At 62.9% G+C, this 25,050-nt stretch overlaps 1 protein-coding gene across 1 annotated transcript in view; it reads right to left on the bottom strand.

Moving 5' to 3' along the window:
* The window catches only part of SORCS2 (sortilin related VPS10 domain containing receptor 2), a gene marked incomplete at its 5' end in the record, with an annotated part of 231,331 nt that overhangs the window by 124,955 nt on the left and 81,326 nt on the right, over window positions 1–25,050 (bottom strand). The window contains one exon of the mRNA XM_081091849.1: window positions 2,597–2,664. Coding sequence (XP_080947975.1) covers window positions 2,597–2,664 — 68 coding nt within the window. The remainder of the gene's footprint in view (window positions 1–2,596; window positions 2,665–25,050) is intronic.

Raw genomic sequence — 25,050 nt, 5'->3', positions numbered from 1 at the left:
ACTCAGCCCAGGAACCGAGGGAGGAGGCGAGCGACACGTCTACATTTTTTATGGCGGCAACAGAGCTAAGCATGGGAATGAGCCGACTCCAGGGGCCAGAACAAGGTGGTAAAAAAAAGCATAACGCAGACACGATGCAACAGGGAAACACACTCTGCGTGTCAGGGGAAGGGGAGCGCGGACTCTGCGCCGGGTCTAACGACACAGGCCTGGCAGCAGCAAGAGGACAAGACAGCCCTGGCCGGGCGGCTCAGTGGGTGGAGCATCGTCCCGTGCACCAAAAGGTTGTGGGTTCGATTCCTGGTCAGGGCAAGTATGGGAAGCAAACTATCGATGTCGATGTTTCTCTCTCTCTCCCCCTTCCTCTCTCTAAAAATCAATAAAAACATGTCCTCGAGTGAGGATTAGAGGGGAAAAAAGATAAGATAAACAAAGAGTCATTGCAGCCAGCGGGTGGGGTGGTGGGGGAACGCTCTGGAAATGAGCGATGCTTCTGCGAGCATTTTTAATAAAGGAGCGGAAGCGTCTGCGTACAGAGACACTGACGAGAGAGGAACATGGGAAATTAGAATCTGTTGATCTGCTCGGTGAAAAGCTAAATTTAGACGGCGCGCTGTTCCAGGGACTGTCATGTTATCTCACTCAGTCCTCACAGCCTCCCACACGGGGGTGTTTGGTCCCCCTTCACAGGTAAGGAGACTGGGGCTCTCGGGGAGAAGGAGCCCCCCTAGGGTCAGGGTCAGGGTCAGGGCTAGGCTCCCCCAACCTGCTTCTGACGAACCCCGAGCCCGAAGCCCATAAACAAGGGGTCAGGTCCCCAGGCCTCGCGGCTGGCCCAGGCCAGTCCCCACCCCCCCAGCTCCCGGAGAACCCGCAGCAAATTCTAACTACACCCAACTCTGTCCGTGCAGGCACAGGCCACACCAGGAAGGACCGTGCGCCGTTCAGACATTGCAGGTCCGCTCGTTTCCCGTCTCCCTGCGCTGAGGGGCTGCAGGGACCCGGCCTTCCGGATGCCTCAGCCCTGCAGACACCGACACGCAGGAGGGGGGCAAACAAGGGGCTCAGGACCCGCTCGGGGGGAGACAAGACTCCAGGGTCCCTGCCCACTCTGCAGCCAGGGGACCCATCCTCGGACCTACAAGAGGGCCCGCCTTGGCCAGGCCAGTGTGCTCAGTGGTTAAACGTGGACCTATGAACCAGGAGGTCACTGTTTGACTCCTGGTCAGGGCACAGGCCCAGGTTGCGGGCTCGATCCCCAGTATAGGGCGTGCAGGAGGCAGCCAATCAATGATTCTCTCTCATCATGGATGTTTCTATTGTTCCCTCTCCCTTCCTCTCTGAAATCAATAAAAGTCTACATTTATTTTTTAAAAAAGAGGGGCCCCTCCCCAGGCACCCGCCCTGACATCGAGCCTGAAACACAACCCTCACAGAGCAGCCAGGAGAAGAGAATTCGCTGGAACCGTGGCGCTCACACCGTGTCCACTCCCATCCCAACAACAAACCGCCTGACCTGCCACCAGAGGGGCCATCCGAGAGCGTCCCTCCGGCCTCTCCTTGGTGGGCGAGCTGCATCAAGGCTCAAATGGAAATCAACCAGGACATAGAGTAATGGGGGGGTGGGGGGGTGGGCAGTGAGCATCTGTCCTCTCTCCAGGACTCCATCCCAAGGCTGGAAGGACCGGAGGACAGGCAGGTGGGCCCGGGGGCCGGCCACGCTACGGAGCTGGTGGGAGGCCTGAGAAATCTCTGGGCTGCGTGAGTGGCTCATCCCCACCTCAGCCTCACGCGTCCCCGGGCGCCGACCCAACGCTGCCTCTCCTGACCCAGCAGAGAGGGGCCCGGCTCGAGGCGCCATTTCACGCCCTTCCCAGGGATCAGGACGACCCAGCAAGAAACGGCGCTCACCAGCCCTCTCGCTAACGGCCGCGCCAAAGCCGAAAACCCACGCGCTCACGGCGTCCAGGCCCGCGGGCTGCGGTGTCGAGTACGGATTTCAAATAGAAAAAGGAGAGTTACTCCTCAGGAAACACATCATGGAAACCAAGATGGTTCCGTGAGGACGTGGGAGGGGCGGCGGCCTGAGGAGGACACAGTCCTGGCCCGAGGGGACCTGACGCCCTCCCGGGGGGCAGATGCAAACACTGAGGGTGGTAACCTCCCGGGCTTCCCCCTCGGGCCGTCTCACTGGAAGCCTCGAAGGCCCTAACGCTCGGCCATAAAGGATCCCCCGGCGCCCGGGTCTCCATTTGCCAAGCCTGTCGGCTGAGCCTGACAATGGGGCCGTCGCGGGCCGCTGGGCCCCAGGAGCTGCGCCCCGAGCTCTGAGCCCGGGACCCTACGCGCCCTGGCTTCCCACGCGAACCCTGCCTCCGGAGGAGGGCGCGGCGGGAGGAGCGGGAAGAACAGAGAAGACGGCGCAGTTCCGAGCCGCGTCCGTCCCGCAGGCCGTGCGCCCACTGGCCACGCTCCTCCTCTGCCTCCAGCTCCCCTCTTCGCCTTTTCAAGCGGAAGAAAGGCCGCCGGGCCGCCCACACGCAGGGCTGCACCCCTCGGAGACGCCCAGGGGGAAGGGCCCCTCGGGCTGACTTACCGCCACAGAGAACTTTCCAGCACCTTCTCCGCGTCCGCGTGGTAGTACTTGGTCAGGATCAGGATCACCTGCGGCAGCAACAGGAAGAGGCAGAAATCAGTGGGCGTCCCGGTTCCCAGGGAAGGATGCAATGACCACTCCCCCCAGGACTGGGGTCTTGGGGAACAGCTGCCCCCCCCCCCCCGCCACAGCCGGCATCCCCAGGCTCAGCCCCTGCACACAGGGCACAGACAGGAGCGTGTGAGGCCCTGACCCCTCGCTCCTGCCCTTCAGGATGACATCCCGGTCCTCTGAGGTCGCCCAGGAGCTGCCACGCCACGGGAATAATTCACACCCAGCCCTGGACCCTCTCCAGCTGAGGTCAAAGGGCCCACCAAGGCGCTGGTCCCAGGGTGAGTGCAGGACGCCTGGCCAGGCTCCCGAAGCTGGGGCTCTGTCCCCCGGCACCTTGCAGAACCCCGATACCAACCGGCTGCTGCTGCAGGGGCTGCCCCCAAGCCCAGCGCAGGCCCAGCAGGGGGCTGTCAGGACCCAGGACAGTGGGCTGGGGAGGGCAAGCCAGACAGCCAGATGGCCGGGGCCAGGCCAAAGGTCACCACAGCGCGTGAGTGCATGCGCACACCCACACAGCACACACACACATACATTCACGCACGCACACACGCAGCACACACACATATACATGCAAGCAGGCGCACACAAAGAGCACACACATACACATGCACATGCACACACACGCGCAGCACACACATACACACGCAGCACACACATACACATGCACGCACAGCGCACACACAGAGTGTGCGCACACATGCATGTGCACGCACACATACAGCACACGTATGTGCGCATACACACACACACTCTTCATTGTCGTTAAAACCACCGCCCCACCCGGGGCCCTACCTAACAGCCGCCGTCACGGCAGGCCTGTGCAAAAAGCGCATCTGTTTATAAGAATGAAAACGCGTGTTTGAGAGCACCCCGAGTTCTTCAAAATAAACGCACGAGCAACAAGGACATGAGGATTCGCGGGGGGGGGGGGGGTGGTGGCGGGGGGGGGGCACAGCCGCTCCCGGGCACCTCCCAGCCGCGGCATCTCCCTGCCCTCCCTGCCCGGCAAATCTCCCTTCACTCACTGCCCCCATGAGCCCCTCCTAACCCTCCCGTTGCCATGGGAACCCGGGGGGTAGGTGGGAGCACCCTGGTGCCCAGCGCAGCCCTCGCCCGGCTAATGCGGGGTCACCACGCCGCCACCGGCGCTGGGCTCCTCCGGCAGCAGACCAGTCTCCGCTCTCTCTGCTGGTGCTTAGAGCGGGGAGATGTGAGGAGGGAGGTCACCGAGGGGGCGGCGAGCATCTCAGAGGCAGCAATGATTAAAACCACGCTCGGCACGGGCAGTGCCCACGGGCCTCCTGCTGGGAACAGAGCGGCCCCTCCGCCCGCCCCGCAGCCCGTGGGGCCCGTGAGGCCGCGTGCTCTGCAGACGGAGGCCGAGGATGGGGCCGACGCAGGAGACAAGGGCCTCTTTAGCCGACTGATTCCACTTGGTGGCCCTGCTGCTCCGGGGGGCTCCCAGGGGCCACAGTGACAGCTGGAAGGGACCGCAGGCCCATCAGGAGTGAAACCCTCACCCCCATGTCCTTGTCAGGCCCCCCGCTGGCACACCTGGGCCTGGGAGCTCCTCCCCTAACTCGGCTCCCACTTCTGCCCAAATGGACTAATCCTGCCACCGGCCAGTCACTGAGCGGGCCGTTCCCCCTCCAGCCCGCTCTGCGTGGCAGTCTCCTCGCTCCCCCCTCCCTTCTAAGCTCCAGCCACTCCAGGCCTCGCAGAGCTGCTCCTCACCGGGGACCACCTCCCCCCACCCCACGCTACTTCCTACTCAACTCTCAGACCTCAGGCTAACTGACGCCGCCTCCAGGAAGCCTCCAGGACCCCGCCCCTGGGTTCAGTGTCCCCTCCCCTCCCCAGACCATGTCCCCTCCCCCACACAGCTCACAGAACCACTTCACCAGCGGATAAGGAGCCCTTCGGGGCAGGGACCAGGGACCGGCCTGGTTTATTCCCGAGCTGCATCCCGGACGAAGGCCACGAAGCCAGGCAGCGGCCGCTGCGCTGGGCTCTCTCACAGTCCCCTCTTCGGGGAGAGGATGCGCCCACTCTTCACGCAGGAGGGCAGCGTGGCGCCACCCTCACCCCCTGAGCTGATGAGCCTTTGGGGTCCCAAGGCCGGGGACCGGGGGCCTGCTTGCCCCAGGCAGAGACTAGGAGCTGCCCAACTGGGGTCAGCGCTGGGGAGCCCTGGCCAGTGCCCCCGACTCCACAGCAGTGGCCGGAGGGGCTGCTCTGCGCTGGGTTTGGGTCAGACCTTCAAGCTCCAGGCGCCTGTCTCCTGATCTCCCTCCATGCGGGGAAGGAGGGACGCCACACAGAATCGGGGCGTGGCACTGGGCACCCTCCTCACTCTGGCATCGCCTCTTCCTCTGCAGCCCTGGAGGAGGGGCTCCCGTCCCCGAGCGGCCGGGAGGATGACGTGTGATCGCATGTGTGGAGCGGCTGGCACCTGCCTGGCACCTGCCTGGCACTGAGAAGGGTTTGACAAATGACTGCCCTTTCCCCCTCCATAGCTCAGCCAATGGCTGCGGGGACACAGGCACGGCCGCCCTGGGTGCCACAGGCTCTGAGCCACTTGGCCCCAGATGGCATCCCTCGGTGCCCACAGGGCCACGCCCTCTCCGGCTGGCAGCCCCCCTTCAGGAGAAGTGTGCTTCCCGCTGGAAGCAAACTCCCTCCCCGAGCTGCAGCCTCCACAGGAGCCCGATGGGCAGGCCCCGAGCTGCCACCCCTCGACAGACCCCAGCGCCGGCCGCCCCCACTCCCCGGGCCAGCACAGGACATGCGCACGGACGGGCTTTCCTCGGTGTTGGGGTCCCCCATCTGTGGTGGGGCTGCAGGGAAGCACCCTCCCCGCCACCCGCGCAGGAGCCCAGCTCTCCAGTTTGCTCCCCAGTTCCCATCCAGATGGCGGCATGGCCGTCGGTCCCCCGTCCTCTGAGAGCCCTCGGGCAGCCAACAGGCTCCGTGAGAATGATTGACTGAAACGGCCTCGAGGCCACCGCGCACTCTGGCTGACTCCTGGACGCACCGGCGCCTAGCGGGACCCCATCCGCACATCTGCTGCCGCACGTGACCACCTGGGTCATCCCTGTCATGGCCGTCTCATGTGCCCCAAAAAGGTGAGGCAGTCCTGACCCCGGGGGCCTGGGGCCTCGTTTAAAACCAGGGAAATCAAAGCGAGTTCATTCCATAACCCAATGACCGGTGTCCTTACAAACGGGAAGTGGGACACAGAGGGAGGGCAGCGTGCAGACCAGGGAGAAGACGGCCGGCCACAAGCCGCCGAAGCCGCCAGAGCTGGGAGACAGGCCTGGGACAGCCTCGCCCGCTCGGCCTCCGAGGGACCCAGGCTGCCACCGTGAACTTGGACTTGTGGCTGCAGAACTGGAGGTGATCAGTGTCTGTGGTCTAACCGCTCTGCTTGGGATAATACACCAGGGCGGCCCCAGGACACTGACACAGGCACGCGCCCATCCTCCGGATGGGGACAGTGAGGCCCAGTCTGCTGGCGGCGACACAGCTGGGAACTGGCAGGCCTGGGTCCCCACCGGGGCTGCCCGACTCCACCAGCAGGTGCCCTGTACCCGGCCCCGCGCCCATGCGCTCTGCGCTGGCCGGAGTCGGAGAGGGGTGGGAGGCTCCCCGGAGCACCCCACTGACTCCCTCCCCAGGTTCCACCACAGGAAATGCTGGGGCCCCACCCTGGGCTGAGACAGGGGACAGCCAGCCCCTCCCTCCGTCAGGCGCCTCTCAGAGGCACGGAACCCAGTGTTGAAAAGCAGAGAGCGAGCGCTGAGCTGGGCAAGGCCCATACATCCCAGGCAGCAGCAGAAGCCGGCGGCGGGGCGTCAGCGGCCTGTGGCGAACTTTCCCAGCGCGTCTGTTCAGGGAGAGCGTAGCTTTAATAGGTGGGTGTGGGCAGGCCTGCCACCCCAGCTGGCCTGGGAGAACAGTATTTACTCTCTCGTCTCATAACCTGACTGCATTTTCATTTCACCCATCACGCCTTCGTCACAGTCCCGCAAGTCGGTTATTAATGACGCGACAAGGTCCCTTCCCCTGGGAGCTGGCCTCACCGGCGCTGGTGACGGCGATGAAGGCGACGGATACACTCGTGTGGTCCCTGCCACACAGCATCCAGCATTCAAAGTGCCGGGACCTCCTGGAAGGGCTGATCCCGGTTTCAACCCCCCCCGCCCCCCCGCCCCCGGCTCCAGGGCCCTCCCCGCCTCCCCGCCCGTCCGCAGACACAGGACCATCTGCTCGTTTCTTCCAAGGATTTCCCTTTGGAGACGAGGCTGTCACATGAGCACAGAGGAGCTGGGGACAAAGATGAGGCAGGTGAAGAGAGCGGGGGGCTGTGGGGAGGCCGAGGTCTGGGCCACAGCAGCCCCGAACCACATCCCCCGGCCAGCCCGGCCGGCCGGCACCCCGGAGGCCAGTCTCAGGGCTGCCTGGAAACCGGGGGCCTGTGTTCCCACGCCGGCTCGGGAAGAGGCCTCGGGGGCCCATGAGCTCGGGGTCTCACAGACAGACCCCTCTTCCCCTGAGCACCGGAGAAAAGGACAGGAAGGCTGTCCCTGTGTCTGGTCCCATCCCCTCAGCCATTTGGGGTGCAAGCCGACTTCCGGGGGCCGGAGGCCTCGGGGCTTTCCTGGGCCACTTCCCCTGTAAAAATATCAGCAATGATACCTTAGGTTTGCATTGGTAGAGAGAAGAATGTACTCCTATTACATACCAAACCGTTTCCTTGACCTAGAAATCTATTCTTCTTCCGATCTTAAAGGAAATTAAAACGTTTTTTGTGGGTCCCTAAATGCCTGTGGGCCCTGGCGTGGAGCCTGTGTCTGCCGGAGCCACGGACCCCGCAGCCCCCGCCGCCCCCCACACTGGACGGGCCTGCGGGGGGTCCCCCACACCCTCTGGCACCTGGCTCTCAAGTGCAGGTGGCCGGACTCCCTCCGCCCCCAGTGGCTTTCACACTGTCCTGCAGGACCCTGCTGAGGATCTCAGGGTCACACAGGCCCAGCGGCACAACCTCCTGCCGGGTCAGGGTTTGGGGACCAGTCTGGGGCCCAGTCTCTGGGCCAGTAAGCCCCTCCCATTCCCTGGGGCGTGAGCAGAAAATCCACTCCACACTCTCGGGGTCCTGACCGGGGTGGGCCCCTCAGGAGGTGCGTGGTCTCGGGGCCCCGCTGGGCCGTGACGTCTGGGGACAGCCTGGAGCTGTCAGGCGGACCTCACTGTGCGGCTGGTAACGTCGCCCAAACGCAGGTGAGGAGGACGGCGCTGCCCTCCCAGGAGCCACAGCCGCAGCTGTGTCCACGCCCAGACCCGACCCTGGCAGTCAGGTCCTGAGGACCACGACCCCGCCACTCCCCACTCAGCCCCTGCCCTGCACCCGCCCCGCTGCAGAACCCCACGCTTCAGAAAACACCCGCTTCCCTGAATGCAGAAGCCCCGCCCAGCTTCCTCCCCGGCAACGAGCCAGGAATCCAGTGACGGGGAGCTCACTACCTCGCAAACGCAACTCGCACGACAGGAAACGTGGGTGAAACTGTTGACAGTCGCCACCAGCTTCAGCTTCTGTACAAACCAGGCTGACAGCAGGCCCGCCCCGGAGAACGCCGTTTCCGTGACGCCCCGAAGCTGCGGGGCTCGGGGAGAGCCAGCCACGCGGGGAAGGCCCTCCTCGCCGAGCGGGCCCGGGTGGGGGCTCACGCGGAGCCCGAACCCCTGGCTGGTGTGGAGTGTGCCTCTGAGCACAGGGACCGCGGCCCTGGGGGCCCTTATCTGGGCTTTCGGACACATGGGCAGCCATGACCCTGGCGGCCTTGAGATCATGACCCCAAGGGAGACTGTGCCCTGACACCTGCAGAGACGGCCTCCCGGGCACTCCGCTGCTCACCCGGCTGCAAGTGGCCTCGTCTGAGAGGTACGCGGCGTGGGACCTGTGATGGCAGATGTCGGGGACCCTCCCACCCCCATCCCGCATCCCGCCCGGGCAGGGCTGGGCAGAAGGAGGACAGAATGCGGCCACAGAACAGGAGGGGGGCCAGGGCCCAGAGAGGCAAACCGCCACAGCCGTGCCTTGAAAGTCGTGAGTATTTGAAGAAAGGCGTTTCTGAAGTGACATCTGGTGATTTCTAAAAAGCACGTGTCCGCCGCTGTCCTTGCCGCGTTTCCTAAGCGTCGCGGCCTAAAGGACCCTGGGCTTCTGCGGAGGTCTCTGCATGAACCTGCAAACGAGGAGGCCTGCTTCTCGAGAGCCCCTGGCCGCTGCCCACGCTGGGAGCCGGCGTGGCAAGTTGCCGTCCCTCCAGCCTTGGGCATCACACCCGTAAAGGGACCCGTGGCCAGAAGGTGGCTTAGTGGGGAGGCTAACACCTGTCCTTCTCATTCCCACGTCACTGCAGTCGCAGCATCCCAGCCAACGGGCCTTGGAGCTTGCATACCTCACGTGACGGGGAGCTCCCCACCTGCCACAGCCCCTGCTCATGTTCAGCTGAACCTGTCTCCCTGCCTGGGGGACCCCATGGGCTGCGGCTGCTCCCCGTGGCCACCCTATAGACACCTGACCTCCCTCTCCCCGGGCCAGGGCTCAGGTGGCCCAGCTCCCACTGAACCGGCCACAAACCCATCCACGAAGGACTAATCCATGGCCCACGTGTGATTTCTGAAAGAATCCTTATTTGCAAAGCAATCCTCATGAGATGGCTCATTCTCGAATCTGCCTCCCCCAGCCCAGCCCCTCCTCCGCCCTCCCCGGCGCAGGGTCCGAGGGCAGCAGACTCCCATGGTGGCCGCACGCTCCTGCCCTACATGCGGGTGACTGACAGGCCAACGGAACCGATGGATGATATGGAGCATCGAGCGGATCTGATCCGAGGCTCCCTGCTCTGCCTGCCTGCCTCGGCCAAGGTCAATAAAAACCCTGCGTCCAAAGCGGAGCATGGAGGGACGTGGCCCTCTAACTGACCGTCGCAGACGGTGCAAACCTGGGCGGGCAGGCCTCGGCTCGTTCCCAGCCGCCAGTGACATCGGAGTGGGGAGCGGGCCCGCGGGGAGCGGTGGACACAGGTCACGGCTTGGGGTGCCATGGGCAAGGCCTGGCACACAGGGGTCCTCCCAGCAGCGGGCAAGGCACTCCAAAACGTGCTTAACTTGTCTGAATAAACGCCGACAATAAAGCTTAGCCAGGCGAGAAGCGACCCAGCATTGCACGAGAGATGTTCGTTTCATTCAAGGTCACGGGCACCAATCAAACTGGTTTCATTTTCAAATCAACAAACATGACCCTGGCGTCTCTGAGTGTTTCCGCTTGGTCTCAGGCATCCTAGCTGAACGCAGAGAAGAGACATATCTCATGCCATGAGAGGGAGGGCACAGGCAGCTTGCTTGGAGGGACGGAAATGGCGGAGGCTTGGCTCCTGGACACACAAAGCAAGCTCTCCCTCCCTGAGATCTGATGCCGAGCCTTCCCGGGGAGGGGGGCGGGCAGGGGACAGCTGCTGTGTCCTCCTCCAAGGACGAGGACGGTGACAATTCTGCAGGGAACCGAACATGTGGCTGAATCACACCTCCCGCTGCCTTCACAGGGGTGGCATGGTATAGGACAGACCTGTCAAATCCGGCTGCACATGTAAACTTGTGGGCCAGCCTGGCTGTCATCCCCAGCTGTGGTGAGGGCCGCCCGCCGGGTGAAGGAGCCCCTGCCCCCTCTAACAGTCATGTCCATCAAGCTCACAGAGAAAAAGGCCTGGATCGAGAGCCCTGCTCCGGTGAACAGTGACGGGCGCTGATGACGCGCACATCTGGCAGGACTGCGCAGCGTCCACCGCGTCGTGGTCTCAGCGTTCAGACGCGAGGCCGGCGGGGGAGGTCCCGCTGAGACCGCGGCCTGTGTCGCTGTGAGGCTTCCCTCCCCCGGGAGTCAGACCGCTGGCGGGAGGCGTGACCTGTCGCCCGACACTGTCCCCAGTTCGGGGCTGGGCTAACACATCTGCCTGTCAGCATTCAAAGCCATGCCTGCACCACAGACAGACATCAACTCAAAACGGATCCTAGACCTCACGCACACTCTGAACCTCACCAAACAGGGGAGGCAGCCTTCGTGGCTTTGGGCTGGTCACAGGCTCTTAGGTAAGACATAAAAGCATGGACCAAAAAGGTGTGTGTGTGTATATATATATGAATTAGACTTCGTCAACATAAAAAACGTATGCGCTAATGACAACGTTTAGAACTGGAAAAGATAAGCCAGAACCTGGGAGAAAATGTTTGCAAAATACACATCTGGCAAAGGATTCGAATCCAGGACATACAAATCCTAAAAATTCTGCAATACACGCAGGACAATAAAAATGGCCCACACAACTGAACACTCACTTTACCAACGAAAACATATGGGCGGCCAGTAAGCGCCTGGGAAGATGCTAATAGCAGGAACCAGAGAAACGTGAATTAAATCACGCGCCACCTTCACGCACTTCTCAGAGCGGCTCACATGCGGAGCTGACAACACCACGAGCGGACGAGGAGGAGGAGCCACCCACACACGCCCCGCTCAGGGGAGGGATGGCCCGCGGGGCGGCTGCTTGGAAACAATTTGCTTAGAAAGTTAGACACACACGCATCACACGCCCCAGCCACCCCACTCCGAGGACAGTGACCGTGTGTCCCTGCAAAGGTCTGTGCACAATGCTCGTCCTCCCGGGAAATGACACCCGCGCTGGGGACCACTCAGCAGCACACACGGCCGGGACGCAGGATGGGAAGCCTGCACGGCGGCCGGAGAAGCCAGGCCGGGCACTGCGGGCAGACGCTGCCCAGACATCCCTACAGGGTGGGCCCAGAGCCAGGGCAGTGGTTCTCAAACGGGGGGCATTTGGCAATGTCGGGGGTTCCTGCCTCTATTGGGAAGAGGCCAGGGGTGCTACTAGACGTCCTACAGGGCACAGGGCGGCCCACCAAGATCCAACGCAAAATGCCCCAGCCCACAGTCTGAGAAACCCCCGCGAGGTGCCGCGTGGCGCCTTAAGAGAACACGGGGCGATGACCCCCACAGGCAGCCGCCTGTGTGGCCGGCTCTCATGGCCGCCCCCCGGCTGGCTGTGCGCCCTGCGGGGTGGACTTTATTTAACGATGAGGACGCGGCTCAGACACCACCGCGGCTCGTGCAGCTGCTCAGTGAGGAGCCGGGACCAGGCCCCACAGCGAGCTGACGGCACCCCCGACCCCCGTGACTCCCGGGGTCTGTGTGGAGGCGGAGCCCCTGGCAGCTGAGCTCATCCCCAAGTCATTGAACGGCAGCCACGGGGCAGGCTCCTCTGTGAAGGCAGCAGTCCCTGGCCCCGGGGAGAAGGAAGCACCAGGCCCCCCTCAATTCCTTTCCCACCAGATGATGAATAAATAGAGTCCCACCAGGACACCGAAGTCTGGAGGCAGAACACAGCGGAGGGCAAGACCTCAGCATGAAATAATGAATGTCTGATCCCCCAGGAGCAGCCGAACGGGAAACGGACATCGCCATGGAAACCAGGGAAGTGTCCTGAGGTTCTCAAGGAGGACAGCGTGGAGCCTCTTTAGATGCGCTCCAGGCTGGAATAGTGAGGGGGGCTCCACGCCGGGCACAGGCGGCCCGCAGGGCACAGGCAGCCCGTGGGGCACAGGCAGGCCACCCGGCACAGGCAGCCCACGGGACACAGGCAGGCCACTGGGACAGGGCTTTGGAGGCCTATCTGGTTGGCATCTACCCACCATGGTGGGGACAGGCAGCTTCCGCAAAGGCAGGATGGGAGCTGTGCCCTCGGAATCTGCAGTTGGCACACACGTGGCACAACCCCTGCAAACCTCTTCAGAAATGCAGCAGGATGAGCAGGGCACCGTGGACCTTAGGTAATGGGGCCGTGCCCGACTCTGCTGGAAGCACCCCACACCCCCCGCGTACCTGGCACTGGAGCGGCCTCAGAGCAGGGGGCAGATGGGGGCGGTGCCCTGCACCCCAAGGCCCAGCGGAGCCCACAGTCCCCGGCAGACCGGGTCCGGGCAGCACCCGGGGGCCGAGACGCCTCGGGAGAGGCTGGAAGCAGCGGGGTGCGGGCGGGCACCGGCTGGGGGGCAGCGGAAACCGGGACACAGCCCCCACCTCGGCGGCCCCGCTGGCACCACAGGCTGGCGCGCAGGAGGAAACAGCGCATGATGAGGATGGGGGAGCTCGTTTCCGTTGACGGTGTTGATGTATAATCTTTCAATAAAAAATTAATCAGCCGAGCTGCCAAGGACCCTCATTTGAAACAGTTTCCCCCGAGTTGTTAATTCTATTCTCAGCCTCGTTACAACTAATTATCGGGAACTGTCTCGAGGAGCTCCCAGATGGACGGCTGGCCTCTCAACACAAACTTCTCCTGCCTCTCCCCCCCCCCCCGACCCTCCCCCCGGGGCCAACCTGCAGCCTAAGCAGGTATCTCAGGGCCCAACACTCGCCCCGCACCCCCCTCCCCCCGCCCCCCCCCCGCAACCACCAGGCCCATGCATCTAAACAGAAGGAAAACCTGCAGAAATCCTAGCTCTTCTCAGCCCCGCTGGAGCCGCGCACACAGCTCCAGCAGGCGGTCAGGGACTGGCGGCCTGGCTCATTAGAAGCTGGTGGCCCCCAGGGAGCCTGTGCCCATTCTGGGCACTGTGTCCCAGCCCTGCCTGGGGGGTGATCTGCAAGGAGGGTCCGGCCTGAATGTCCTGGGCAGCCAGCGCAGGAGGCAGCACACACTCCGTGTGGGGAGGACCTGCTGACACGGGGCCACAGCTGTGCACACTCGCCCAGCTCGAGGAGGAGGAGGAGGAGGAGGAGGAGGAGGAGGGGGGGGAGGAGGAGGAGGGGAAGGAGGAGGAGGAGGAGGGGGAGGAGGGGCGGGGGGGGATCTCAGCTCCATAGAAGAGGAACTGCAGCTCAGACTCGGGGTTCACTTGCTTCCAGCCAGTTCCTTTCTAAAAGCTGCTTCCCGGGACCAAGAGCGACACTTTTTAAACCACGTGGGTGCCTGCTTTGCCTCATCCTTAAAACCGAGAGGTGGCCTCATGGGCAGCCTCCCTAGGGGAGCAGCCAGGGGGTGAGCAGGGCTGGCCATGCAGTGGGTGTGAAGTCTGCCCCAGAGGCCAGGGCCTGCTTTGGAGCGGGGACCCTGCACGCCCCTCCCCAGCGCGTGAGCAGGGGACAGTTTCCGGGCCCCGCAGTGACGGTGGGGAGCCCTCTGCAGAAAGGCGGGTCCCTCCCGCGGTGTTCAAGCTGCTCTCCACCCCTGCGTCCTCCCGCAGCCCAGAGCCGAGGATGCAGGGCCACAGGCAGCTCGGCCACGCAGAGGCCACGCTGCCAACCCAGCTGCCACGCAGCGGGGCGGCCTGGGAGGAGGCGGGGTGTCTGTCACCGGCTTGCACTCCAGAGCTGGGAACTGGGGTGAGGTTTGGGGCCCTGCCAAAGCCTTCATGATGCTTGGAGAATCTTCTTTCTAAATTGTCTCTTCTTGTTTTTCCATTCCCCCAAATTTATTTAAAAATCATCTGCATGACCTCAATGCACATTTCACGGCCCCGTAATAAGCAATTTCCTAGCGAGTGTCACAGCCACCGCCGAGCCCTGAGCAGACGGGCACCGGGCCTGTCGGCAGCTTGCGGGCACTCAGCCTGGCAGCCATCCCCAGAGCCAGGGGTCGTCGGGGTCGCTCTGAGGACTCGCCTGGCAACCACGGTGCTAGCCAGCTCAGCGGAAGCTATTTAATTCTTCCCACCAGCCCTGCAGCAAAGACTGTCCCATTCACAGATGAGCAATTTGAGGATCAGAGAGGTCAAGGGACTGGTCCAAGGTCACACAGCCAGTAAGTAGCAGAGCAGAAACTCGAGTCCGGCTGTCGAGTCCTGCTCCGTGCTCACGGCCGTGTTAGTCAATGTGCCCGTTCGCCACGCTGACCACTGTGTACTGGGCGCACTGAAGTCTGTCACCACCCCTCGTAACCGGCGGCCTCACTGAACAGCATCCAAAGTGTGATCGGGTCACTGCAAAGTACCACAGACGTATCCCCTCCTTTGCCGTAGACCCTATACTCCCGTCAATGCATCCTGAGGGGTCATGTCATTGCTGGGGCCACTCGGTTCCTTCTGGGGAGCTCATACTCCATGGAGACCCTGGGGCACTTCTAACACCCGCTGCTGCTGGGAAAGGGCCTGCCACCTGCTTGGAAACCTTGATGCACAAGCTGCATCCATCCCTCTAAGATTGCTCTGCGACTTTCACTCCTTCCCTCCCACCGGGCCAGCCTCCACCCCTAACCTGCCATGGACTTGAGCCACCTGCTCCCCTGTCTCCCCTGGGCCACAGTTCCCTCACCTGGCTGCCCAGCCGAGGTCTCGGTATGTGCTTGAGGGAACTAATGAGCAAGTGAGCGAAGGAACGCTTCCCTCCACCAACTACGAGTGTATCCTGAGAGCCGGCTACGCACCCGGCTCTGCGCTGTGAACAAGCGGCGCACAGATCGGACCGTCCCTGCCCCGGGGAGCTGACCGTCTCAGGGAAGGTGGGCAAGCAAGAGGGCCCAGCACACAGCCCACTGCAGGGACAGAGGCTGAGGAGAGGCACGGAGGGTGTCCCAGAGACGGGAGGGGAGGGGAGGGGAGGGGAGGGGAGGGGAGGGGAGGGAGGGGAGGAGAGGGAGGGGAGGAAGGAGGGGAGGGGAGGAGGAAAAGAACCAGGTGAAGGCTCCGCCTCTCCCTCCCCCACAGAGGGACAGAGGTCTCCCAACAGGAGCCTCGCACTTGTCCCTGCGCCTGCGCCTGCGCCTGCTGACGACTGCGCTGACAGCCACACAGGGAGTGCCCACTGCGTGCACCTGCCCGGGACAACGCGCTGCCAGCAGGCTGTTTGCCTGAGGCGGAGGCGGGGACAGCCCAGCCCTGGCTGTCTGACCGGCTTCTCTCCTGGGGAGTCCTAGCCAATGGCCCGGGTCATTGATCATCATCTCATCATCGGTGCCGCTGGGCAGCAGGCGGATAAACAGCAGGTGCGCGGGGCTCCGGGGGGCACAGCTGCCCACACACGCAGGGGTTCCCGATCTCCGCCCCAGGGCCTGGGCTCCGCCCTCCCCCATGAGCCGCTGGGGGCCTGGCTGTTTGAGATGCTTCTGAAGACACGGTTCTGGACTTTAAGAACATGTGACGGTCAGGGACCACCATGTTCCCAACGGAACCCCTGAGGACACCAGATGCCCCAACCCAGTCCTGTCCAGGCCCCCATCTCAGGCTGCACCCCATCCATCCAGGTGCCCCCCAAAAACCTGGGGTCCTCTGACACTTGTCCTCCCCTAACACCCCCAGATCCAAGTCACACCAAGCCCCGCCCACACCCTCCCCTGCCCTCCACTCTGCTGAGGGTCACCCAGTGGGAGCCGGCCCCATCCCCCTGGCCCGTGACAGGCCTCCTGGTCTCTCGGGCCTCCTGGGCCTCCTCCGCCCTCACCCTGAGCAGGCCCTGCGCTTAGCACAGCTGGCCAAGCCCCGCTGGCCTGGCTTCCGCGCCCTCCCTGCTGTGACAGCCCCGTCACCGTCACAGCTGCCGCCAGAGTGACCGAGCTCTGTGTGCGCGACGCGATGAGATCTCGGGGCGCAGAGAGGTCACGACGCGCAGCCGGCCCAGCCCGAGCGGGGTTCGGACTGGGCCTGGCTCCTGGCTCTCCCACGCCCTCCCGCACGGGGCGGGAAGGCCGCGGGCGCTCAGCAGTTGCTGCTGTGGGTGCTCTGGCACCTGCTTCCGTCACTTACACATGGACAGCAGGGCCCGTCCCTGAGCCCCAGGTCTCTCTGTGAAACGGAGAGAACGCTGGCCTCAGCGGTGCCTCCGGTCCAAGGAGTCCAGGTGCACGCGGTCCCCGCAGGGCCTGGCGCACAGTAGGGGCTCAAGTCGACGCTATCTCCCACCCCCACCTTCCGCCCCGTTCTGTAGAGGGAATCAAGCGGAAACCATTCTCCAGGGGAGAGAAACGTCCTTCCCTCCCTGCCCTCACCCTGACTGCTAATCCCTGTGCACTGCCCCACAGGAGAGGGCATCGGCCGGGAAACGGGGCGCCCTGCCGTGTGGACTCCCCCAGCAGCCCCCCTCCCCCCCCACCCCTGCCGGCTGCACACCCTGCTGATAAGGCATGATTTCCAGGCCTCTGGGCCCAGCCCAGAGAGGACATGCCAGACACGCTGCTTTTATCACATTGTGAGGAGCGAGAACAGGGTGTCACCGTGGAGACAAGTGCACTTCCCTGTTGAGACAACTCAGAACATTCCGCCTGAAAAGAAAGATGCCCCCGGATGAACTCAGTCGAGCCCAGGCCAGCCAGGGCATATGAGGCAGCTGCTGCTCACGGGACCGATTCTAATCCCCAGCCTGCGCATAAGGCTGTAAGTTACACAGGTGGTGATGGCGACGGTGACGGTGACAGTGGTGGTGATTATGGTGATGGGGATGGGGATGATGGTGATGGTGGCGGCGGTTATAATGGTGGTGGTCATGGTGATGTTGATGGTGGTGGTGGTAATAATGATGGTGATGGTGATGGTGATGGTGGTGATGGTAGTGGTGATGATGATGATAGGGGTGGTGATTATAATAATGGTGGTGGTGGTGGTGGTGATTGTGGTGATTATGGTGATGGTGATGGTGATGGTGGTGGTGGTGGTGGTGATGGGGATGATGGGGATGGTGGTGGTAGGGATGATGGGGATGGTAATGGTGGTGGTGGTGGTGATTATGGTGATGGTGATGGTGATGGTGATGGTGATGGTGATGGTGATGGTGGTGGTGATTATGGTGATGGTGATGGTGATGGTGATGATGGTAGTGGTGATGATGATGATGATAGTGGTGGTGATTATAATAACGGTGGTGGTGATGATTATGGTGATGATGGTAGTGGTGGTGATTATAATAATGGTGGTGGTGGTTATTATGGTGATGGTGGTGGTGATGGTGATGGTACTAGTGATGATGGTAGTGGTGGTGATGATGATGATGATGATAGTGGTGGTGATTATAATAATGGTGGTGGTGGTGATTATGGTGATGGTGATAGTGATGGTGATGGTAGTAGTGATGATGGTAGTGGTGGTGATGATGATAGTGATGGTGTTGGTATTGGTGATGATGGTGGTGGGCCATGGACTCTGTCAGCCTGATGGTGACCACTAACATTTATTGAGCTCTTTGCACCACTACATTAAGTGCTGTAAGTGCTCCCACTTAGTTCTCACAAACAACCCTGTGAGGCAGTGGATATTGTTATTATTCCCATTTCATGGATGGAGGAACTGAGTCCCAGAGACTGGGTGTCTTTCTCAAGGTCACAACCTTACTTAGTGCCAGAGTCAGCGTTTGTACTCAGATCTTCCTGACCCGAGCCCCCGTCACGCACCCACCGAAGGCCTGCTGGCACGGGAGGCAGGCTGAGGGGCGGGGAGAGAGAACTGCATTGCGAGAGTGTACAGTGTCGTAGGAGAACTTCAGGGAGGCCCTGAGCTTGAGGTGATGGTGGGGCTCTAGGGGCAGAAGATGTGGCCAGAGCTGACCAAGACAGCCCTGGAGGCCAGGCCAGGGCTCGGAGGGCAGTGGCACGGCAGTGGGTGCCAGCAGAGAGCAGCAGTGGCACTGCCTACACCCTGCTGTGGGTGAGAGTGGCATCTACCTGGAGCCACCGCTCCTCAGGCCAGGGCCCTCTTCCTGGGCCCGGGTCATGGCCCTGGAACAGACAGTTGGCCCCAGAAGCCCGGGCGCCGGTCCACTGGGTTGCGTACGCAGAACCGGCTCAGTGAGCGCCCACCCAGCGACCCGTCGTGAAAAGTAAAAACGCCAAGGGCGGCTCTTCCGGGGCTGGGGCCCGGGTCTCAGGTCTTCCAGCTGTCAGGGGCGTGGCCCACGGGAAGAGGTGTGAGGGGAAGTGGACACGCTGGGAGGCCCCAGCCCTGAGGCCACCCTTGCAGCCCATTTATCACAGGCCAGCACTCCTCTCCCGTGGCTGAGACGAGCATTCGGAGGGGACAGGCACCCAGCGGCAGGGGCCAGCGGCAGGGACGTGAGCTGTGGCACCTCAAATCGCATCTCACCATCTCGTTCGCTCATAGCCCCGTGCCTTCCCACAGGCTGTTCCCTCTGCCCTGCCTGCGATCACAGAGCCAGGCTGGCGGGTCAGGATGTCAGCCCCAAGAGCAGCCGGGAGCCTGCCCTTCTCCGGGAGGGGAGGGGCCAGCCCCCCCTGGCTCTGGGCCAGGCCTGCCCTTCGGAGCTGCCGCCTGATGGCCCCTGGTCGCCTGGAGGGCCTGGAGGCTGTCAGCCTGAGCACTAAAGCGAGATGCGGTCATTAGCATCCACCCTGCGGCCTCGCTTCCTCCCCCGCTCCGCCTCTGTGTGAAGGTCAGCTTAATAAAAGCCTCAGTCTGCCCGTGGCAGCCCCGCACCCGCGGCCCCAGCGCCCCCTCCGCGCGGGTCTGTCTCCTGCTGCTCTGGAGTCAGGCAAGCGGGGCCTATTTTTACCTTCACAGAGTCCTGCTATTCACGATCGCTGACTCCGGGAGCATAACAACAGGGAGAGGGCGATGCCGCTAACACATGGCCCAGCGTGGCTCTCGCGCCCCTACCCCCTGCCCCCGCCCCCCGCGGCTGCACCAAGGCCCGGCCCCAGGCCCCGCTCCCGGAGGTGCTGCTAATTGGGCAACAGCCTGGGCCTTCGCTTGCTTTCAAAGGACGGCTGTGCAAACACCCCCCTCACGCCACCGGCCTCGCCGCCAGGTGAGGGTGACACTCACTTCACGGGGAGCAGGTGCCGAGACACAGCTTGCTCCCAAGGCCTGGCGCTCGCAGCCTCTCCGCGAGCACCACCCTTCACGTCCGCTGGGCACCGAGAGGTACAATTAGCCTCGTGGAGTCAGCTCCACACGGCGTCTTCTGTTCCACGAAACAATGACGCTGCTGCTGGGAGGACGCGGGGCAGGTGGGGGGCTCCTGGAAGAGGCTGGCGGGAACGCGCGGAGCCCCAGACAGCCCGCGTGGCTGCGCGGAGAGACCAGGCGCTCAGAGCCGCCGAGGGCACAGAGCCAGGGCCGGACCCCGGGGGACCCCGGGGCGGGGGCCGGGACACAGAGCCGGGGCCCAAGAGCTGCGCTTGTCCTCAAAGTGGAGGACACTGACCATCCCCGAGAGTAAAGACGCACAGAGAAGGGACAGGAGGCGAGCAGGGAGCCGGCTCGAGTCCCCGACGCCTGCCTTCCCTCAGCTTCTTCCCACTAGAAAGGGAGGCGGAGGGGAAGCCAGGACTGGGGAGCCTCCAGCCTCGGGGGACAGAGGACCACGATGACCCCAGGGCCAGCCACCCTCCTGCTGTGACATTCAGGCCATGTCACATGGCCTCTCGGAGCCTCAGTCTCCCACTCAGTGAAATGGAAATGTCACAGCAACCCCATGATGTATGCAGATTCCATCGGCTAAGGAAGAAAAAAACCCTGTACCCTGTCGGCCAAACAGTAGGCAGATCACTGGTGTTTAATATCAGACCGACGGCAGGAACAGTAAAGCGATAATGAGCCAGCTCGTGGGGCACTCGTTACAATAATGAAAGACCGCGAGGATTCATTAAAACAATGCCGGCGAGTGCTCGGCGCTGGTGGTTACAGGGTGAGTTACCACGGCTGCCGTAATCACCGTTACCGCCGGCTGCTTCCCAGGATCTCTACCAGGGCAGGCGCTCCCCTGCCCCGCCCGCCCTGGCCTGTCCCCCCGTCGCCTCCTGCAGAGGAGCCGCGTGGGGCCCATCGTGACCTCGGGAGGCAGCCCTGGCCGGGCTGGGCTCGCTCTCAGTCCAGCTGACCTGATTGTGATCCGGCTGCACCAATGCCCACAGCAGCGCATGGAATCCACCCGGTGGGAAAATAAACTCCTCTCCACAGAATGATGCTCTGAGCGCGGTCGGCAAAGGCCGCAGACAGACCGCCTGTCCTGCCGGCTGTCGGACCCCAGCACGGGTCGCTGGGAGCGCGAAGGTCCCTGGACAGGTGACAGAGGGAAGACCAGCGCTCAGCTGGGTGGGGCATCGTCTCGTACACACACACACACACACACACACACACACACACACACAAGAGGTTTCGGTTTTGATTCCCGGTCAGGGCACATGCCTAGGTTGTGGGTTCCATCCCCCATCAGGGTATGTACGGGAGGCAACCGATCAATCTCTCTCTCTCTCTCTCTCTCTCTCTCTCTCTCTCTCTCTCTCTCCCTTCCTCGCTCCCTAAAATGCACGCCAAGCACAGGGGCCGGAACAGGTCCCCACACAGCCTGGGAGGAAGCCCACCCGGCCGACGCCCTCATCTCCTGGCACAACACGACGTTACCCCTTGGGGGTGGCGGAGAGGCTTTCGGAACACAGGGCCACGCCCCGCCCGGCCAGGCCCTCCTCACAGGCGGGCGCGGTCCCAGACCGCTGGTGCCTAACCCTGCGCGTCCCTGCGACCATGACCCCGCAGGCCCCGGGCCCGCCCTGCACTGCGCATCCCCCCACACACACCCCCTGAGGCCACCGACCCTGCAGGACTGTGACAACGGTTCCAGGGCAGAGACGTGCCCACTGCGCTGTATGTTGTGCACCTTCACGCATTTCCCAAGTCAGCACCAAGCCCGCGTCCGGCACGAGGCGCGCCCTCGCTAAACGCTTGCCGCTAACGGGGCGGGGGGGGGGGGGGCGCGGGGGGAGGGGGTTTCCACCGGAGTTAATGGGCATGAGTGTCTGTCACCAGGCAACACCGCGCCAACATGCACGAAGCAGAAACTACAAGAAATGCGAGGAGACCCAGTGTTTCCTGGCCTCAGCTCCTGACAGACGAAGAAACGAGAAACTAGGTAAGGACCCAACACCTGAACCCCATGCTCAAAAGCAGTGTTAACTCGAAACTCAGCTAACGACCCCCTTCCTCCTGCCCGGGGCACAGGCACAGAAACGGGCCATCTATAGAGCCAGGAAGAAAGCCCGGAGGCTTCCAAAGTTCATGATCGGAAAGCGAATTCCACCGTCTCCGAGCTCCCCGCCGCCAGCAGAGGGTCGCACTGAGCCCTGCACCTGTCACAGCGAGTACGGGGACCCTCACCGGGCGAGTCAGTGCGGGCGGGTTTAAAGGCCTAACTTGAAAGCAAACCGTTGGAAGCCAACCCGAGAGTCAGCCTCGTGGGCGGGTGGGCACAGCCTCGGATGGCCCTGCCAGGTGACCAGGCCACGCCGTCACCCTCCGCGTCTCAGCCCCTCTCCTGTGGGCTGGGGATCGTTCCAACCACACAGAAAAATGCCAGCCCCCCGGATGACGACCTGGGAAAGGTCACCCCTCAGCCTCAATGGCCTCATCTGTAAAATGGGGCTAGTGGTCATGCTCATATGAACCCAGGGGCTACAGTGAGGATTAAAGACCAACAAACCAGGGGCCTGGTGTGCCGCAGGTGCCCCATTCATGTCCATCGGCCACCCCTCCTCTCCACCAGCCTCCTCCCCACGCTACCGCCGCACACCCTGCACCTCGGAAATTACACCGCGTTCCGGAAACTCCGTCCCTGGGCCCCCTCCGCAGAGGAGACCCCACCCCGGTCAGTGAGACCCGCCGTCGGATTTTCTCTGACCTGCTCCGAACCCAGCCTGCCCGCTGACCCCCTGGGGAAGAGGGGTGCCAGGTGTTATCAGTAGGAAGCTGTGTTGGGGCAAACAACACCAGCCTCCCCCTCCCCCCCCAGTGGCCCCGGAGCAGAGGAACCGTATGCCTCCTTCCCTCCCTCCCTCCCTCCAAACCAAGACAGGGTTCTGATTTCTCTCTATTTCCCTCAACAGAGTTCACATCCGCTCTAGTCTTCCCTAAATCCCCACCGGCTGGAAGGCTGTCACCTCGCAAGGACAAAATTATCACCCAATTAGCACCGCGGCAGATTAGCGATTATTAACACTTTCAGTGTGTAATCAGCAGCTCCTTAAATTCGGGTCCTCAGCCAGCTGTGCCGCCGCCCAGGAGTGTGGTGCCAGCCAGGAGCTCAGCAACCAAGTCAAAGGCTCCTGTGGGCTGAAGTCGCAGAGGAACTCTCAGAACACAGGAGCCTGGAGCCTGCCCCGCCCTCCTAGTCACACCCGGGACCAGGGACAGTCCTGCCTGAACGGTCATGTTTGACATTTTAATTCGATTTCTCAAATAAGCGAGCAAAGGCGGAGTGCGGAAGGCAGGTGTCAGCTGGCACCTCCCCAAATCCCAGGGGCCGGCAGGGGACGTCCAGGAGCAGGGGACAGACAGCACCCAAGGTCACGGACAGAGGGCACTCAGGTGCACCCGCTGGGCCAGCACTGCAGCAGCCAGACCGGGGCCAAGGGAGGGAGGAGTGGGGTTCCGGCTGGCGCCAGCCCGCATTCCAGTTTCACTGGCTCTCGGAGCGAGGACAGGAAGGTGGTTTTCAAAGGCTTTGGAGCTCAGGCTTCATCGCTGCTGCCCATTGGTCCGTTGTCGCGAACCTCCCACCCTGTGCACCCCCTTCCCACCAGGTCGGGAAGTGAAGCCTCCGAGGCCTAAGGAGACGGCAACCCCTCAGGGTGCAGGCACCTGGTCCCTGGGTCACGCCTGCAGGAGATCCGCCCACAGGGACCCCTGGTTGGGCTGCTGCATGAAATAACCATCTACACCAGCGGTTCTCAACCTGTGGGTCGCAACCCCTCTGGGGGTCGAACGACCCTTTCACAGGGGTCGCCTAAGACCATCAGAAAACACATATATAATTACATATTGTTTTTGTGATTAATCACTATGCTTTCATTATGTTCAATTTGTAACAATGAAATTGGGGGTCCCCACCACATGAGGAACTGTGTTAAAGGGTCGCGGCCTTAGGAAGGTTGAGAACCGCTGATCTACAGTGTTAAGCCATTCACTGCTGGGGGGGGGGGGGCGGCGCTTTTGTTACGCAGCAAGCCTCTCCTGACTGATACAGATTGTGTAGCAGAGTTATCTGTGCAGAGATGTTCTAAGATGATGCCAACCCAGAGGGATGTGTCCTGAAGCTGGGGGAGGGCTGGGGGCACCCTGAACCCAGAGGGGTGTGAAGGGGAAAGTCAGATTTGGGGGGCAGGGAGTGAAGAGGCTCCCAAGGTTCCTCCACGATTCCAGAACTGTGCAAAGCACAGGACAAATGAGCTGCTGTCAGTCAAGTGTGGGATTTTTTCTGTGTGCATGTGTGTTTGCCTGTCACGTGATATTGTTTGGAAACAAGGAAAGATGGGGGTAAACACATCACTGCTGAAAGCCAGGGCGCGTGTTGTAAACTGTAACACCCGCCCCTCTCGCGTGAGACAGCGACCCCAAGCCTCGCCCATATGGGGTCCGGTCTGGCTCTCCCCTGCTCTGGAGCGCGGGGTCCACGCCGAGCCTGTGCCACGAGCTGTGGGACCCCGCCCCCCCCAGGGGCCTTCACTCGCTCGCTCACCGCTTTCCAACCGCGTCGGGCGCCCTTTCCTACGTGATGGGTGCGCCTTCCCACCTGCCCTGCTTCGTGGAGATGCCCTCACGCCCGTGGAGGGGACGGGACTAGGAACCGGGTCTGGCTGTTTCGTGGGTGAGAGCCTCGGCGTGTGCCCTCCAGTCAGGAGGTGCCCTCTGGCTTCCTCCCCTCCCCCAGGGCTGGCTCCCCCTCCCTCTGCCCAGCCCTGCACAGGCCGGCAGACACCGGGCAAGAGGTGGCAGGGATGGGGTGGCATGCCCGGCTGGTGTTTACAAATCAGGTGCCCACACTGTCCCCCTGTGCTCACGGTCCCATGGTGCCCGGCTCCTGAGACCGGGCTGCCAGCAGGTGGTGGGCAGTCCCTGACCGGCCCACAGCCTGTCCTCCGCACCCGGGAAGGGCTGCACAGGGGCTGAAGGTCATTGCAAGGCCACAGCGGAGCCGGGCAGAGAAGAACACAGATAATGGGGCCTGAGCCGCATCTTCACCTGGAAATGGAGGCGTGGCCACACGGAGCTGGAGGCCCTGGGGGCGGGCAGTGGGGGCGGGCAGTGGGGGGGGACAGTGGGGGCGGGCAGTGGGGGCGGGCAGTGGGGGGGGACAGTGGGGGCGGGCAGTGGGGGCGGGCAGTGGGGGGGGACAGTGGGGGCGGGCAGTGGGGGGGGACAGTGGGGGCGGGCAGTGGGGGTGGACAGAGGGGGCAGGCAGTGGGGGCGGGCAGTGGGGGGGGACAGAGGGGGCGGGCAGTGGGGGGGGACAGAGGGGGCAGGCAGTGGGGGCGGGCAGTGGGGGGGGACAGAGG

Source organism: Myotis nattereri, assembly GCF_964212035.1.
Source record: "Myotis nattereri genome assembly, chromosome: 1".
Lineage (NCBI taxonomy): Eukaryota > Metazoa > Chordata > Mammalia > Chiroptera > Vespertilionidae > Myotis > Myotis nattereri.
Note: the sequence above shows the minus strand (reverse complement) of the source record. Positions and strands in the feature narration are given on the sequence as shown.